The following is a 16,619-nucleotide window of genomic DNA, read 5'->3' as shown; positions in this document are numbered from 1 at the left end:
AAATATTACACATTATTAGTTAGCAACAACATAGAGCCTTATATCCATAACTTTCCCCTCCCCATCTAACTTTCTGATGTAAGCATGTTATTCGAGTATGGAAACTGTAGTACTTACAGACAATTGGAGGAACTTTTAAACCCAATGCAGTTGATCAGACTCAATCCCATACTTTCAGAACTGCAGGGCAGTATTACAAATTATGGAATCACAATGGTACCCTAGTTGTGGCTGTCCCTTTTCCGCATTGTGGTTTAAGATCTTGTACCACCAACTTAACGACTAAAACACCTACTACAACCAGAGAATGTTCTTGTCATGTTCAAAATACAAACCCTGTAAACTATAATAACTCTTTTATGTAAAAAAAAAAAAAACAATCATTGCTTGGAAAAAGTATAAAGGTATTAAAAAATCATGTATTGTATCTCTAAACCTAAGTACAGTTTGCTAAAGCAAGGGAGAACAAGATGTCTTTGATTTCATAGGGAGTGATTTACATGTCATCTTCACAACGAGACAACCAATCATAGTGCTGCAGGAAATATCCTTGGGTTGCTAGGTGCGGTTTGGTAACCTCCTTATAAAAACCAGAAGCCGAAGGCTGCATTCTTCTGCTTAGTGCTTGTGAGACCGCCGTGCTGACTGTTTCTTGACCAGTAAGTTTTTACTTTGTTTTGCTTTTTTATGCTTCAGTACATTTCTTAGCTATATATTCTCATATATTTCATATTCAGCTGAATGTAGACATGGACTTTACAAAGCTATCATTATATGCTAAACATGCAATAATACATATTAATAGTAAAGACATAGGGAAGTAGAAAAAGTACAGTTTAGAAAATTGGCATGGATTCCTTTTTTTGTGGTTTCTCACCATGGAAACATATTTGGAAGTTAATCCAAGCTGTGAGTCACACTTAAAGTCCAGCCCTACACTGTAATGTAGGAAAAGATTTTAAAGCTACAGTATATTTTCCATGCTTCGGTGTCATTCTCCAAATTTTGATACTTAGCCTGCATTTAGTTAGTTAATAAAAGAACACAGACGCAAGCTCTAAAAGAAGACTTTCTAGTTTTCTTGTAAACTGGTTTTTCAGGTTTTGGGCAATGTTTGTCAAGTACTCTTTTAGTATTGGCTGTCCTGTTTTTATTGTTATACCATCATACATTTTACCTCACATTACACAGTATTAGATTAGGCTATTAACTATACTACTAAGAATTTATTACCTTTTCAGTTGGCTATTTCTGTAGGTCAGAAGTATGCACAGGTTTTCTGCAAGTATGCAGCCTTAACACTTGCCACATTTTCCAGTATATAGTATTGACTGTAACAATATGTTTACGTATTTTATATGATTATTAGGCCTCATGCACATGGCCGTGCTGTTTTTTGCGGTCTGCAAACCGCGGATCCGCAAAAAACCGGAAGCTGCCGGTGTTGCCTTTCGCAATTTGCGGAACGGAATGGGCGCCGGCAAAATAAATGCATATTCTTGTCCGCAAAGCGCGGACAAGAATAGGACATGTTATATTTTTTTAACGGGGCCGCGGAACAGAGCCACGGATGCGGACAGCACACGGAGTGCTGTCCGCATCTTTTGCAGCCATATTGAAGTGAACGGGTCCGCATCCGAGCCGCCAAAATGGCGGCTCGGATGCGGACCAAGACAACGGTCGTGTGCATGAGGCCTTAGGTATCCATACGAACTGGTTTTGTGCAGCATCATTGCCAGAGATATTCTTTAGACGTAATGCACACGATCGTGTCTGTTGCAGATCTGCAAAATATGTATGTGGTTATTGTGCCGCATTTTGGTGGACAAGGGTTTTTAAAGAGCTCAGACAGGTGCTACTAAGTTAGGGCTCTTTCACACTTGCGTTCTTGTCTTCCGGCATAGAGTTCCGTCGTCGGGGCTCTATGCCGGAAGAATCCTGATCAGGATTATCCTAATGCATTCTGAATGGAGAGAAATCCGTTCAGGATGCATCAGGATGTCTTCAGTTCCGGAACGGAACGTTTTTTGGCCGGAGAAAATACCGCAGCATGCTGCGCTTTTTGCTCCGGCCAAAAATCCGGAACACTTGCCGCAAGGCCGGATCCGGAATTAATGCCCATTGAAAGGCATTGATCCGGATCCGGCCTTAAGCTAAACGTCGTTTCGGCGCATTGCCGGAGCCGACATTTAGCTTTTTCAGAGTGGTTACCATGGCTGCCGGGACGCTAAAGTCCTGGCAGCCATGGTAAAGTGTAGCGGGGAGCGGGGGAGCAGCATACTTACCGTCCGTGCGGCTCCCCGGGCGCTCCAGAGTGACGTCAGGGCGCCCCAAGCGCATGGATCATGTGATCACATGGATCACGTCATCCATGCGCATGGGGCGCTCTGACGGATCGTCTGACGGATCAATGCTGCTCCCCCGCTCCCCACTACTACTATGGCAACCAGAACTTTAACTGAACTCCTGGGTGCCATAGTAACACTGAACGCATTTGGAAGACGGTTCCGTCTTCAAATGCTTTCAGTACACTTGCGTTTTTCCGGATCCGGCGTGTAATTCCGGCAAGTGGAGTACACGCCGGATCCGGACAACGCAAGTGTGAAAGAGGCCTTAGATTAATGAGTGGAGTAGAGGTGGACTTCTTAAAGGCACAGTAACCGGTATTTGAGAGCCAGAATTCTTGCTGTTTCTCAGGTGTTCAAATACTTATGTTCAGCAGTGTAAGACAAATAAATTCTTTAAAAATCATACAATGTGATTTCCTGAATATATTTTTATAATTCTGTCTCTCAGAGTGGGAATGCACCTACAATGTGAATTTCAGACCCCTCCATGATTTCTAAGTGTGAGAACTTGCAAAATCGCAGGGTGTTCAAATACTTCTGTTCCTCACTGTATATAACAGGGAAATAATTGATTTGCGGTTTGCCCGTTTCGCCCGTTCGCGAACATTTGCGGAAATTCACGTTCGTCGCTCGCGAACGGAAAATTTTATGTTCGTGACATCTCTATTTGCGGTTCCCTGTTATTGCGCCCACTACATACAATGGAATGCGATTTGTAATTAAGTAATTCAGAACAAATCGGATTTCTTTGTGAACTTCACTCACCTCTAATATTGAGCGATCTATATATATATTTATTTTTTTATTTTTTTTATTTTACAGAGACTCGTCTTTACCATGTCTTTTGTACAAGAGTTTCTAAAACAGGCCTGTTTCCTGGATAACCACTCTGAACAGGCAACTGTAAGTGTTCAATACTATTAAAATCAGCAGCCATTTATCTTCATTTCTTATGTTTCTGAAGTGTAAAAATTATTAATAGTTGTGATTGATCTGCTAACAATTGTTTTACAGTCTCAGTTTTTATCATATAATGGACAATTTCTTGCTTTTCAGCAAAAAACTAGCGGAGGTCTTAAAGGGGCTCCAACTTATGACGCTGCTGCTGATGCTTCTGCCTTAGACAAGGCCATCAAAACTAAAGGTATATACAATACATAGTTTACATGCATTGTTCTAGGTAATAAGCTGCTGTCAATCTGGTTTATAAACGTATTTGTATAGTAATTTGCATTCCTTTGTAAGTCTGATACATTCATCCAGATGGAAATAAAGGGGTTTGGCAGAGAAGGCACAAATGTCCCAATATAGCAATAAAAACAGTACTTACCTCTACAGTCCCCTACCGATCCAGCAAACTTCTTCTAAAGAGGACCTTTCACCGATTATTACACTATGAACTAAGTATACAGACATGTAGAGCGGCGCCCGGGGATCTCACTGCACTTACTATTATCCCCGGGCGCCGCTCCGTTCTCCTGCTATGCCCTCCGGTATCTCCGTTCCCTAAGTTATGGTAGGCGGAGTCTGCCCTAGCGCTGGCCAATCGCATTGCAGAGCTCACAGCCTGGGAGAAAATAACCTCCCAGGCTGTGAGCTCTGCGCTGCGATTGGCCAGCGCTAGGGCAGACTCCGCCTACCATAACTTAGGGACTGGTATCTCCGCCTACTATAACTTAGTGAGCGGAGATACCGGAGGGCATAGCAGGAGAACGGAGCGGCGCCCGGGGATAATAGTAAGTGCAGTGAGATCCCCGGGCGCCGCTCTACATGTCGGTATAGTTAGTTCATAGGGTAAGAATCGGTGAAAGGTCCTCTTTAATGTTAGATTACAGGCTGCTTACAGTGACATAGACCAATCTGTAATTATTGATTATTATTTATTTATTTTATGCACTTATATAGCGCTGTTATATTGTGCAGCGCTTTACAGACATTATCATTACTTGCTATCTAAAATGGGGCTCACAATCTAAGTTCCCTATGTCTTTGGAGTGTGGGAGGAAACCAACGCAGAGAACATACAAACTCTATCTAGATGTTGTCCTTGGTCAGATTTGAAGCACTAACCACTGAGCCACCATGTTAGCAATCATATTCCGGCGTTCCATACATTTGTTTAGTACTAATGTTACTGGGAAATATAGTGGCTATGCATCCCTTTTCTAGTAGAGCAAAGCTGCATGCACAAACACTGTATGTAGGCACACATATTCCTTATATGCCACCATTTTCTTCTCATGGATTCATAAATGGAAAAATATAATATGCCATAGAGGTACAGTTTGAATCCCCAGCATACTTGCATGGTCTGGGAGCATGCTTATGGTTTCTTCAGAATGCTGTGTCAATTACCGTAACAAGACAGGGGTAAGTGCAATTATTTATTGCATATAACACAACTTTGCTGTATGTATGTATGTATATATATATATATATATATATATATATATATATATATATATCCATATGGTCATTCCACAGAGTGGCACAGCAAATGCAAACATTTGATCAAAACATTTAGGGCTGATGCACACGATCGTACTGGCTCATATTACGGACTGTAAATGGTGGGTCCACAATATACAACCACTGGCCCACTGCCCATGCATTGCGGACCACTATTTGCATTCTGCAGCATGGGTACTGAGTCATTACTTTCGTGTGCATGTGTCCTTACAAGTCTCTTGAAAGAGCAGTGTTCTTTAGAGTTACAGTTGCTCAGTGAGGGCAAACCACTCGGCAGTTACACATCTGTAGACCAGAGGCACAAGAAGCATAATAGTTCTCTCGTAGAGGCAGAGTTTTTTTTTTTTACTATTTACAGTCCACTAGGAGATATATATATAATGGTATCCATCACTAACTTTGAACCGTCAGTCTATCATCTACTCACTGGTGGGAAGTCACCATACTCAATCTGTCCCTCCAAATCAAATGTTCCAGGGGCTGAAGCATGGACCAGAGCTTTGGGTTCTCTTCAGCCTGGCAGTTAACCTTTTCCCACTGCCTCTTCTAACAGGGCACCCAGCTCTCAGCTGGCACTTCGGTCACTTTCAACACCACTCCTTCAGTTTTTGTGGCATAACCCCTTTAGCTGTGTAAATCCCCAGTTCCCAAGTAGAAAACATACCAGTTAACATACACTGATGGGGAGTTTTATCAAACTGGTGAAAAATAGAACTGGTTTAGTTGCCCATAGCAACCAATCACAATCCACCTTTCATTTTCCAAAGGATCTGTGAAAAATCAATGGTGGAATGCAATAGGTTGCTATGGGCAACTAAGCCAGTTCTACTTTACACCAGTTTGATATATCTCTCCCTCAGCTTTTTGTAGTTAGTGATGGATGATATTTATGAATTGGCGAAAACACTGATTGATAACAGTAAAAAACAGCACAACGTATCAATGTTAATTCGAGGAAGGCCGCAAGCTCATAAAAGGTTATATCATCTTTTTTTGTTTTTGTTTTTTTAAAAGGTGTCGATGAAGCAACAATAACTAAGATTTTGACAAAAAGAAATAATGCTCAGCGCCAGGCCATTAAGACAGCATACCAGAGCTCCACTGGAAAGGTAACTACAGTGAAATACCCTCAAATGTCCACCCCTTTAAAAGAGCACCCATGAGCTAGACCAGAGGTTTCTGTCAGGATAGAAAGGGAGTTAAATATGCATATTTTCATTGAGAGGACAATTTTAAGAACAATTTAGCAGGTTGTCTTAAAGAGGTTTCACTGCAATATACTATATTTACAAGACTACAGAAATAATTTCATCCAGGTTTAGCCTAGTTTTTTAAAAAAGAGAAAAAAGCCCCAGTGACCCTGGTTGAGCAAGAGGAATAATAAATAAAAAAACAGTTCGCACTAAGGACACTAGCATACTAGCAAGAAGAAATGATGGCCAGTATGTTACCTGTATGTCAATCCTCATGATTCCCAGTACAGTGTACTTACAGGCATGGACCAATGTTATGTATAAACTGTGTACTCTACAAAGAGTTAAAACAAGCTAGAAGTGGGATCAGTGGGCCCAATAACAGCTATGCTGGTCCACAGGGCATGTTTTTTTTTAACTCTATCGTTTCCAGAGAGCCCAGCTTAAAGGAGTTTTATAGTAGTTAGATAATGATTGCTTTTCCTCAGGATAGGTCAATATCAGAGCCGTGGGGATCTAAGACAAGGCATATCCACAATCAGATGTTGCCAGTGGTGGAGCACAAGGTTCTACCCACTGTGTAGTGGCCATGCCGGGGTATTGCAGTTCAACTCCTATTCAAGAACAGAATGGGAGCAGAGCCGCAGTACATTAGCACTGAAAACCGGACAGTGGGTAAGGCCTTCTGTCCTCTGTATAGTGATCAGTGGCAGTGCGGGGTGTTGGAAGTACTGGAAAACTCCTTTAGGGCTCATGCACACGACCATATGTATTTTGCGGCCTGCAAAAAAAATTTTAAAATGACATTCACGTGACGTCTGTGTTGCATCCGTTTTTTTTGCGGATTTATTGTAACAATGCCTGTCATTGCCCACAAAACGGACAAAAATAGGACATGATCTATTTTTTTTGCAGAACGGATATACGGACATGAAATGACCACTGAGTCATTTCCATTTTTTTCAAGCCCCAATAAAGTGAATTTTTCTGCATATGGGCCCTTTAAAAAAACAGAAAAGCAACGGAAAGAAAATGTTTGTGTGCATAATGAGAGCAGGGCACTTACACTATTTCCATCTGAAAAGTATCATTCAAAAGGTCATACTGTCACAAGAGATTTACTAAATATTATGCGGCCATGTTACAGTTGGTAATTTTATGTTTCAAGTCTCTAGAGGACGCTTTGAAGAGTGCCCTCTCTGGTAACTATGAGGTGACTGTACTGGCTCTACTGAAAACCCCAGCAGAATATGATGCTCAGCAACTTAAATATGCCACCAAGGTACAGTATGGATTTAATACTATGTTTTTAACTAGCTTTACTGTAGAGCTTCAACATATTATAGTCTTCAAGGTATAAGCCATGTAATGTTGACATCCATGTAACCAATTCTATACATTTATTCTCTAAAGGGGCTGGGAACTAATGAGGACATTCTTATTGAAATCTTAGCATCAAGAACAAACAAGGATCTCCGAGATATAAACAGGGTTTACAAAGAACGTAAGTAATGGAAATTATAGACACAGCCCTTGGGGTTTTTTAACTCTCTCCTTAAGAGCAGCAGAACAAAATGTTGTGATTAATACTACTGTACAACCCCCCCATGTTATACAGTATCCTCATTTACAGTCAATCATTTTTAGAATTCTTTACCATTAGGGATGAGCGGACCCGGACCTCCACGTTCGGGACCGTACCAGACATTTGGGTGTCCGTATACCGAACCCGTATTTAGGCGCCAAAGTCCGTGTCTGGGTTCGTTGTTCGTACTTTAAATAAAGCTTGTTAAAAGACTGCACCTCAGCCAATCAACCAGCGATTAAGCTGTGGGCACTTGGAAGCCATCACAGTCATGCCTAGTATTGGCATGGCTGTGATTGGCCGGCGCACCATGTGACCCTGCATGCGTAAATGCTGGATCACATAGTGCGCCGCCATTCTACTCTGACTAGTGTAGGGACAGGACGCTGCTGCAGGCAGGAAGAGTGTTAGGCTTTTATTATTTTTAAAAAGTGTGCTGGTGACCTGTAGGCATTATTTATGGGTGCAATACAGCAACTTTGCACCAGTGAAACAGAAATACCATACTTAATCGTGCTGTTCAGTCTGAGGGTGACCTGTTGGCAATTTTTTCGGTGCAATCCTACTGCTTTGCACCAGTGACAGGGAGAAACAGTATAATAGTTAATCAATCTGTTAATTGTGCGGGTGAGACATACCTATTTTCTTGGTGAAAAAAACATTGCCTCCTCCTCCGCTTTCTCCTCTGGTTCCTCCTCTATCTCTTCCTTATCACGTCAGCGCAACACCTGCATCTTCAACACATCCAGGCAGAAACGACAGCAGGCTGTTCTGACACCCAAATTTTAGGGGAATTACCCCACACCGCGCATGAGCTGTGGACGGGCATGGGAGAACAGACCGATGAGTGGTTGGTGCTGCTGAGCCTTAAAGACAGGCCTGGTGGTGTGCGACAACGGGTGAAATCTCATAGAGGCTTTGGGGCTAGCTGGTTTGACGCACATCCCTTGCCTGGCGCATGTGCTGAACTTGGTGGTGCCGAGGTTTCTCAAGAATTACCCAGATATGTCAGAGCTGAGGTAGAAAGTGAGGGCCGTGTGTGCGCACTTTCAGCATTCTCACCTTGCTGCTGCTCGCCTGTTTGCGCTGCAAATCAGCTCACGGGCATCACTGGAGCGTGGCTTGCTGCAGTGCCTGCACAATGACAGCTGAGTTGCCCACATTCTAACCGATGCTACTTACTGGGTGGCCACCCTGATGGATACCCTCTACAAGGACAACATGCTGTCCTTACTTCCGTCACTGGAGCGTGAACGGAATATGCGCAAGTACAAGCGAACGCTGTTACAGGAGCATTCCCACCTGACAGCGAGGGCTCAGTAGAAGCATGAGGTGGAGACGGCGGAGGAGGAAGTCGCCAACGCAGCAGGGGCACTGTCAGCACCTCAGAAGGGAGGGTTAGCATGGCCGAAATGTGAAAAAGATTTGTCTGCATGCCACAGTATACAGCATCCCCATCTGATACAGACCGCCTTAGCAGAAGGCAGCATTTCAGCAACATGGTGGAACAGAACGTGTCCATGTGTCTGCACTTACTGACTGATGGGTCTGCCCTGTTTAACTTCTGGATTTTCAAATTGGACACATGGCCTGAGCTTGCCCTTTACCCCTTGGAGATGCTGGCCTGCCCTGTGGCAAGTGTATTGTCTGAATGTGTATTTAGCATGGGGGGGGGGGGGTAAGTGATCACAGACAGGCACATCCACCACCTGTCCACAGCCATTATGGACAAGATCACGTTCATTAAAATGAACCAGGCATGGATCCCACAGGACCTGTCTGTACCTTGGCCAGAGTAGAGAAGTATACAGGGTGCACCTGGCCATTATTGTACTCCAGCGCAGTTTGTGCGTTCTCTTTGCTATTTCCCAATGTATTGGGGCCTCCACAAACCAAAAAACAAACCAAAAAAAGAAAAGAAAAAACTAAATTTAAAAAAAAAGGAAAAAAATAAAAAAGGTTGGTGACCTCCGCTGCCTCTTCCACCTGCACCGCCATGTCCGCCTCCTCCACTGGGCCCTCTGTCTCCAGCCTGAAGATTATTATGTCTTATATTGGCAGAGTAGAGAAGTGTATCGGGTGCACCTAGCCATTGTTGTACTCCAGCGCAGTTTGTGTGTTCTCTTTGCCATCTCTCAGTGTTTGCTGGTCAAAAGTTACCAACCCCCCCAACAAAATAAAAAAAATAAGAATACTAATAAGATTTTTAATCCATCCAAATGGGAGAGAAAATTATTCTGTGTAGTGTGTCTGTGAAAGTCATGATTTTTTTAAAATAAATTAGTAACACCCCCCTTCATTTGTCTTAAATGTTGTAGGAGAGGAAATTCTTCTGTAGAGTGTGTGTGTGTGTGTGTGTGAAAGACCTAATTTTCTAAAAATAATTTATGAACACACCCTTAATCTGTCTAACTGTTGTAGTGTCTGTGACACTGGCATTTTTTTATGCTACACCATAGTGCTTGCAGAGGAGCGTGACCCAATGGCCCACCAGATTTTGTCATCTGTTCACAGTGTGCTGCATGTGGCTGTTGTTGCTAGGGATGAGCGAATCGACTTCAGATGCTTCATCCGAAGTTGATTGGCATAAAACTTTGTTAGAATAGGGTACGAAGCAAGCGCTCCGTACAGTATTAGAATGTATTGGCTCCAATGAGCAGAAGTTATTTCTTTGAAGTTTCGCAAGGGTAATAACTTCGTAAATTACGCGAGACTTCACAAAGAAATAACTTCAGCTCATCGGAGCCAATACATTCTAATACTGTACGGAGCGCTTGCTCCGTACACTATTCTAACAAAGTTTTATGCCAATCAACTTCGGATGAAGCATCTGAAGTCGATTCGCTCATCCCTAGCAACAACAGCCACATGCAGCACACTGTGAACAGATGACAAAATCTGTTGGGCCATTGGGTCACGCTCCTCTGCAAGCACTATGGTGTAGCACTCAAGAGGGACATAAAAAATGGAATAGGACAGCACCACTTACTAGAACTAATAGTCCATGGTATGGCGGCGGTGCTCATGGCGTCAGGTCCCGGCCTCAGGGACCCCTCAAACGTAGAGAAAACATCAGAAAAGTCACGGCACTCTTGTTTTTGAATCAAAGCTTAGTGTTTAATCACACCGAAAAAATACAGCAACGTTTCGACACACAGGTGCTGTGACTTTTCTGAAGTTTTCTCTGCACTCAATATGGGACCCACTTGAGAAAGGTCATTATGATGTTGGGAAGTGGGCCTATACATTTTTATAAAAACATCCACAAACAACCCCATGTTCAAATTTATACATTTCGTCTACAGCCATAGATCTTGTGAGTGTGGGATCCATGTTTTTTTATTCTACATTTCTATAGCAAACTAAAAGGTGGAATAATATAAGTTATTGTAGTATGGAAAACAATTGCAAGCTTTCCAGACAATACAATAAGTTTATATATGTAATTTCAACTTTACTATTACTGAGGAATCTCAGCAGTTTTTATCTTTTCTGTACATTTGTCATCGCAGTTCAAATATCTCTCTCTCATTATTGCTCTCCTTGAGTTCTAGAATCTAATCACACAAAACTTGGATTCTTGAAAAATATGGGCTGAAGTTACAACGTTTTAGAATGGATTTGCTCATCTCTAATGTCTATATAGTTTTTATTAATTTACATGCATTTAAAATATTATATTGATCAGTTTAATAACAAAAGGTTTTTTGTTACAGTATACAAGAATGATCTGTCAAAGGATATAACCTCAGATACCTCTGGAGACTTCCAGAAAGCATTGCTTGCACTTGCAAAGGTATTTATAGCTATAAACTCTGAATGCCGCATAGTACAAGGGTGTAGGTACGATAGAGACAGACCATGCACCTGATCTGTGGTCCTTAAAGCCCTGGTTAATCTTATCCTATTACTATTACAACAGAGCTCCACTGCTAGCGATCAACAGGGTAGGGAATAGAAACGACTCAGAGGGGAGGTGTTATATCACGTAGATCAGTCAGCACTGTGTGTTGGCACGTGGGTGCATGGTCCTAGGGTTGGTATCCCCAATAGTAATAATAGTAAAGCAGGTCCGGCACTCCAAAATTGCTGTGAGTTTTTCTTTTATTGTCACTCTGTGACGCGTTTCGGCACCAGCAGTGCCTTTGTCAAACAGTGAAACACTATTATAGCACACAAATTTAAATACCCCGCCAAAATCCTAAAGCCCTGACATCACGTTGCCAGGGTAACTAAATAAACAATGAAATCACAGCTGAAGGTATGTGTGTGGAATGAAGATCAGCAGTCCACTGCATTGGTAGGTCCCGGAAGACAAATGAATCATCTCACATTCAATTGCGCTGTAAAAAAATCATATAAGAATGCATAAATAAAAACATAAATACTAGAAAATAAAACTAATAAGTGCAATTACACAAAGCTGTTGAGCGTATATTCCCAGTTCAAACCCTTCGGTTCAAGGGTCTCAAGACTGTGGATCAGTATGCCTAGCGCTTCATCAGAGTCTCAATCCTGTTCCCTCCACGTCGGGGCAATGGTATTTCCTCCACAATCTGGAAGCGCAACTGCGCGATATTATTATGCTTGTGTGTGTGTGGAAATTATTTGGGATTGGTAGTAGTAGGTTTCCTTCCTGATGGTGTATTTCTGTTTGCCGAGTCTCTCCTTCATCCGTGTGGATGTCTCTCCCACATAAACTAATCCACAGCGGCATTTTAAAGTGTAAATGATAAATCTACTGTCACATGTGAAGAAACCGCGTATGGGGATCCTCTCACCAGTGTGTGGGTGTATCATGGGAGCCTTTTATGACACTAGAGCAATGTATACAATTTAAACATGGAAAGGTGCCTTTTTTGGATGTGGAGAGAACCTTTTGTCTTGGTTCCACTCTACTACTGCCTTTGTCCGCTTTTATATTCTGATCCCATATATTTGCTGCTCACTTATAACGATCATTGGGGGATTTGTGAATTCTTCCACTGATGGGTAGGATCTGGTTACAGCACTCCAGTGTTTATTGATGACCGATCTCACTTTATTAATCCAGGGATGATATTTTACAATGAAAGGTATGCACGTTTTTTCCTCCTTGTGATCTATTAGTTGAGATGTATTTATCCTAGGGGAGGGTGAGGATGAGAGGAGTGGTAGTGGCCATTGATGGTGGAAGTAATACATACAGTTCACGGTGGCAATCTTCACCCTGGCTCTCTGGGCTGTGCACAGTGAAGGAGGGCTCACCCTTTCTTCCGTCAGGGCACTTTCTGACTTGTGAGGCTCCTGTCTGATGATAGTTGGGGTGCTTGTCAGAGTTCAAGACAGAAGGGTAGATGTAGGGGCCGGCAGATGATGGAGGCAGTAACCAACCAGTTGGTTGCAATAAATTCATTCTAAGGTCACTTTGCTGTCTTTCCAAACAACCATCAATATCAGATTGGTGGGGGTCCAACTCCAAGCACCCCTGCCGATCAGCTGTTGGAAGAGAAGGCAGTGTTCATACAAGTGCTGCCTTCTCTGCTTCACTGCAGCAATTGCAGTGGTGAGCAGGTGTAATTACAAGTATGACGTCCTCATTCACTTCTGTTCACGTGAATAGTACAGAGCTGTCTGATAGAAGTAAATTACTTGTAATTACACCTGCTCACCACTGCAATTGCTGTAGCAAACAGGTAAACAATAAAGAGCGGTGTCTTCTCTTCAAACGGCTGATCGTCGGGAATGCCAGGAGTCAGACACCTGCAGATCTGATATTGATGATCTATCCTGAGGATAGGTCATCAATAGTAAAAAGCGGACAATCCCTTTTAAATTAGCGCATTTTGCAATAATAACCCCTTTGCAGTAGTCCTCTGGGGAACTGCAGAATTAACCTATAAGACACTTAAGGAGCAAAACAAACACAGGGCCTTGCTGTGGGACTACTCTCTGATATAGTATGTATGCAGCTCCTTATGCCTGGTAGCTTCAAAGCCATTAGTGGATTAATTATATATCATCAGTACCAACCACACACAAATTTATATATGTGTAGAATAATTTTCGATGAAATCTGAAATAAATGAATATCACTTTTTCAGTGATAGGATTTGTCTGGATACCTTTGCGGTAAGGATAACTAAATAATAAATGCAAAATATTTTTTATATGGCATTACAGGATGTTTTTTTATAGCACCACAACTTTGGTTTAGTTCTAATGCAGTTTTACATGTGTTGTAGGGGGACCGCAGTGAAGATGCTCGTATAAATGATGAACTTGTGGATAATGATGCCAGGGTATGTGGATCTCCTTTCCATGCCAATTTTCTGTATGTCTGTGCTAATAAAGCAAGGTTTATGTACACTAGACACTAGGAATCACTACATACAGTACATCATATGACACCTATTCACAAAACATATTTACAGCTGCATATAAACTGCCTGACACTGCAGATTTACAGGGCTGTTAAATATAATAGTACTGCTCCATTGATTTCTTTGGAAGCTATGGAGATAGCAGAGTACAGCGCTCGACTATCTCTGGAATTCCCATAGAAATAAATGGAATGGCAGCACACATGCCTGACCAGCCACTCCATTAATTTTGGGGGGGGGGGGGGGCTGCAGGGGTTACAGGCTCCCACTATTGTGATCGGTGAGGGTCCCAGCGGTAGGACCCCCAGCAATCTAATAGTTATCCCCTATCCTGTGGATAGGGGATAACTTCAAACAACCAGAATACACCTTTAAGTCTTGATTTTTGCCATTTACAGTAAGTCCACAATGGGACTTTGCCATGTGAGCCACTGATCGTTTCTATAAAACGCTGTACTACTTATGTAGTACAGTTTATTATACTGCCAGTGAGATTCTGCTGATGGAAAACAGAAGGATCCTCCCTCTAAACCCCTTAGATGCTACAGTTGCTATTGACTGCGGCATGTAGGAAGTTAAACTGCCGGGATTGTGCTTCTGTCGATCTGGCCATTAGAGCATACAAGAGATAAGCTCCTATTCTTTGCTGCACAGGAATTCTAAGCTACGGTACCATAAAAAATTTGGCAGTCTAGATTAAAGCTTGTTAATGACTGCCTTTGAAAGATGTATCAGTGTTCATTAATGTGTTAAAGAAGACCTTTGGATTTGCTATAAGACCATTAATCTTTTACCCTCTTCTCCACTGAATTAGTAATTATATGTGTGTGTGTGTGTGTGTGTTTATACTGTATATACTACTCACAAAAAGTTAGGGATATTTGGCTGGTGGGTGAAATTTCAGGATGAACCTAAAATGCACTCTAGCCTTTACAGGTGAGCTTAATGTGACCTTCTCTAAACTTTTGAATGTACATGTCCAACTTAGGGCTGCAACGAGTGCTCGATTAAATCAAGTAATTCTACACCCAAAAATCCTCAAAGCAAATTTTTTTTGCATTGAGGATTCGTTTGTGTCACGGTACCATGGAGCGGGAGTGAAGCGCTTGCTATTACTCCCGCTCCGTGGTCTCCCGCTGGCCCTCAATGCACTTGGAATACTCACATCTCCAGAGGGGGGCCTCCGGACACTCCACAGCACGTCCATGGTCCCGCACTGCACTGACCTCCATGATCTGACGCGCTGTGTGACGTCAGGCCCAGAGCAGCGCGGAACGATGGAGTGTCGGCGGCTCCCCTGCTGGAAACATAAGTTGGTGACACCGAGGGGGTGGGGGCTCGACTATGCCGGAGTGCACAGCGTCATAGCAACCTATGACGCTGTGTCAGGAGGGCACAAGGGGAGCAGAGACTAATATACAAGAGGGAGCAGAGACTATTACACAAGGGGGAGAGATACAATGGCACAAGAGGGAGAGATACAATGGCACAAGGGGGGAGCGATACAATGGCACAAGGGGGGAGCGATACAATGGCACAAGGGGGGAGCAGAGACTATGACACAAGGGGGAGCAGAGACTATGACACAAGGGGAAGCAGAGACTATGACACAAGGGGGAGCAGAGACTATGACACAAGGGGAGCAGAGACTATGACACAAGGGGGAGCAGAGACTATGACACAAGGGGGAGCAGAGACTATGACACAAGAGGGAGCAGAGACTATGACACAAGGGGGAGCAGAGACTATGACACAAGGGGGAGCAGAGACTATGACACAAGGGGGAGCAGAGACTATGACACAAGGGGGAGCGATAATGGCACAAGGGGGGATAGACGAAGGCACAAGGGGAAGTGGAGCTGATGGCACTGGGGGAACAGATCTGATGGCATGGGGGGAGCTGATGGCTCTGGGGGATAGTGGCACAAGGGGAGGGATAATGGCACAAGGGGAAGGGGAGCTGATGGCACTGGGTGGGGGAGAGCTGATGGCACTGGGGTAGGGGAGAGCTGATGGCACCTTGGTGGGGGAAAGCTGAAGGCACTGGGGTGGGGAAAAGCTGATGGCTCTGGGGTGGGGGAGAGCTGAAGGCACTGGGGTGGGGGAGAGCTGATGGCACTGGGGTAGTGGAGCTGAATGCACTGGGGTGGGGGAGAGCTGAAGGCACTGGGTGAAGCTGATGGCACTGGGGGATAGTGGAGCTGATGGCAATAGGGGGAACTGATGCATTTGGGCTGATCGCACAGGGGGGAGTGAAGGGTGTTGGGGACTGATGGCAGGGGGTCTGATGAGTTTTTATAAAGGAAAACAGTCTATTAATTCATTTTTTATTATTGTACTCGATTAATTGTAAAAATAATCGGTAGAATACTCAATTGCTAAAATAATCGTTTGCTGCAGCCTTAGTCCAACTGTTCAATGTTTCAATACTTTTTGCACAACTTGCTGTTCTCTAACAAGGAGCTTAACGGAAAATTTCACAACAGATGTTGAATGAATCGCCCAATAAATTTCTTGGTTCAATTAGAATTGGTATTTAAACAGTCCTCCTCATCATGCTGTTCACATTTTGAGATCATGAAACCAAGACGCCTAACTATTGATCAACAGTACCTCGCCATTGCGAGGCTTCAAGCAGGATGTTCTCAGACGAAAGTGGCGG

The 16,619-nt window shown here is 43.2% G+C and overlaps 1 protein-coding gene across 1 annotated transcript in view; it reads left to right on the top strand.

Moving 5' to 3' along the window:
- The first annotated feature begins 529 nt into the window (after positions 1-529).
- Positions 530-16,619, top strand: part of LOC120989151 (annexin A1-like) — a 32,678-nt gene continuing 16,588 nt past the window's right edge. Inside the window, exons 1-8 of the mRNA XM_040417072.1 lie at positions 530-659; positions 3,171-3,251; positions 3,405-3,492; positions 5,832-5,926; positions 7,179-7,292; positions 7,424-7,514; positions 11,312-11,391; positions 13,820-13,876. Of these exons, the coding sequence (XP_040273006.1) occupies positions 3,186-3,251; positions 3,405-3,492; positions 5,832-5,926; positions 7,179-7,292; positions 7,424-7,514; positions 11,312-11,391; positions 13,820-13,876 (591 nt within the window). The 5' untranslated portion in view covers positions 530-659; positions 3,171-3,185. The remainder of the gene's footprint in view (positions 660-3,170; positions 3,252-3,404; positions 3,493-5,831; positions 5,927-7,178; positions 7,293-7,423; positions 7,515-11,311; positions 11,392-13,819; positions 13,877-16,619) is intronic.

Source organism: Bufo bufo, chromosome 2, assembly GCF_905171765.1.
Source record: "Bufo bufo chromosome 2, aBufBuf1.1, whole genome shotgun sequence".
In the NCBI taxonomy this organism is placed as follows: domain Eukaryota; kingdom Metazoa; phylum Chordata; class Amphibia; order Anura; family Bufonidae; genus Bufo; species Bufo bufo.
The sequence above is the reverse complement of the archived record's forward strand: the minus strand, read 5'-3'. Positions and strand labels throughout refer to the sequence as shown.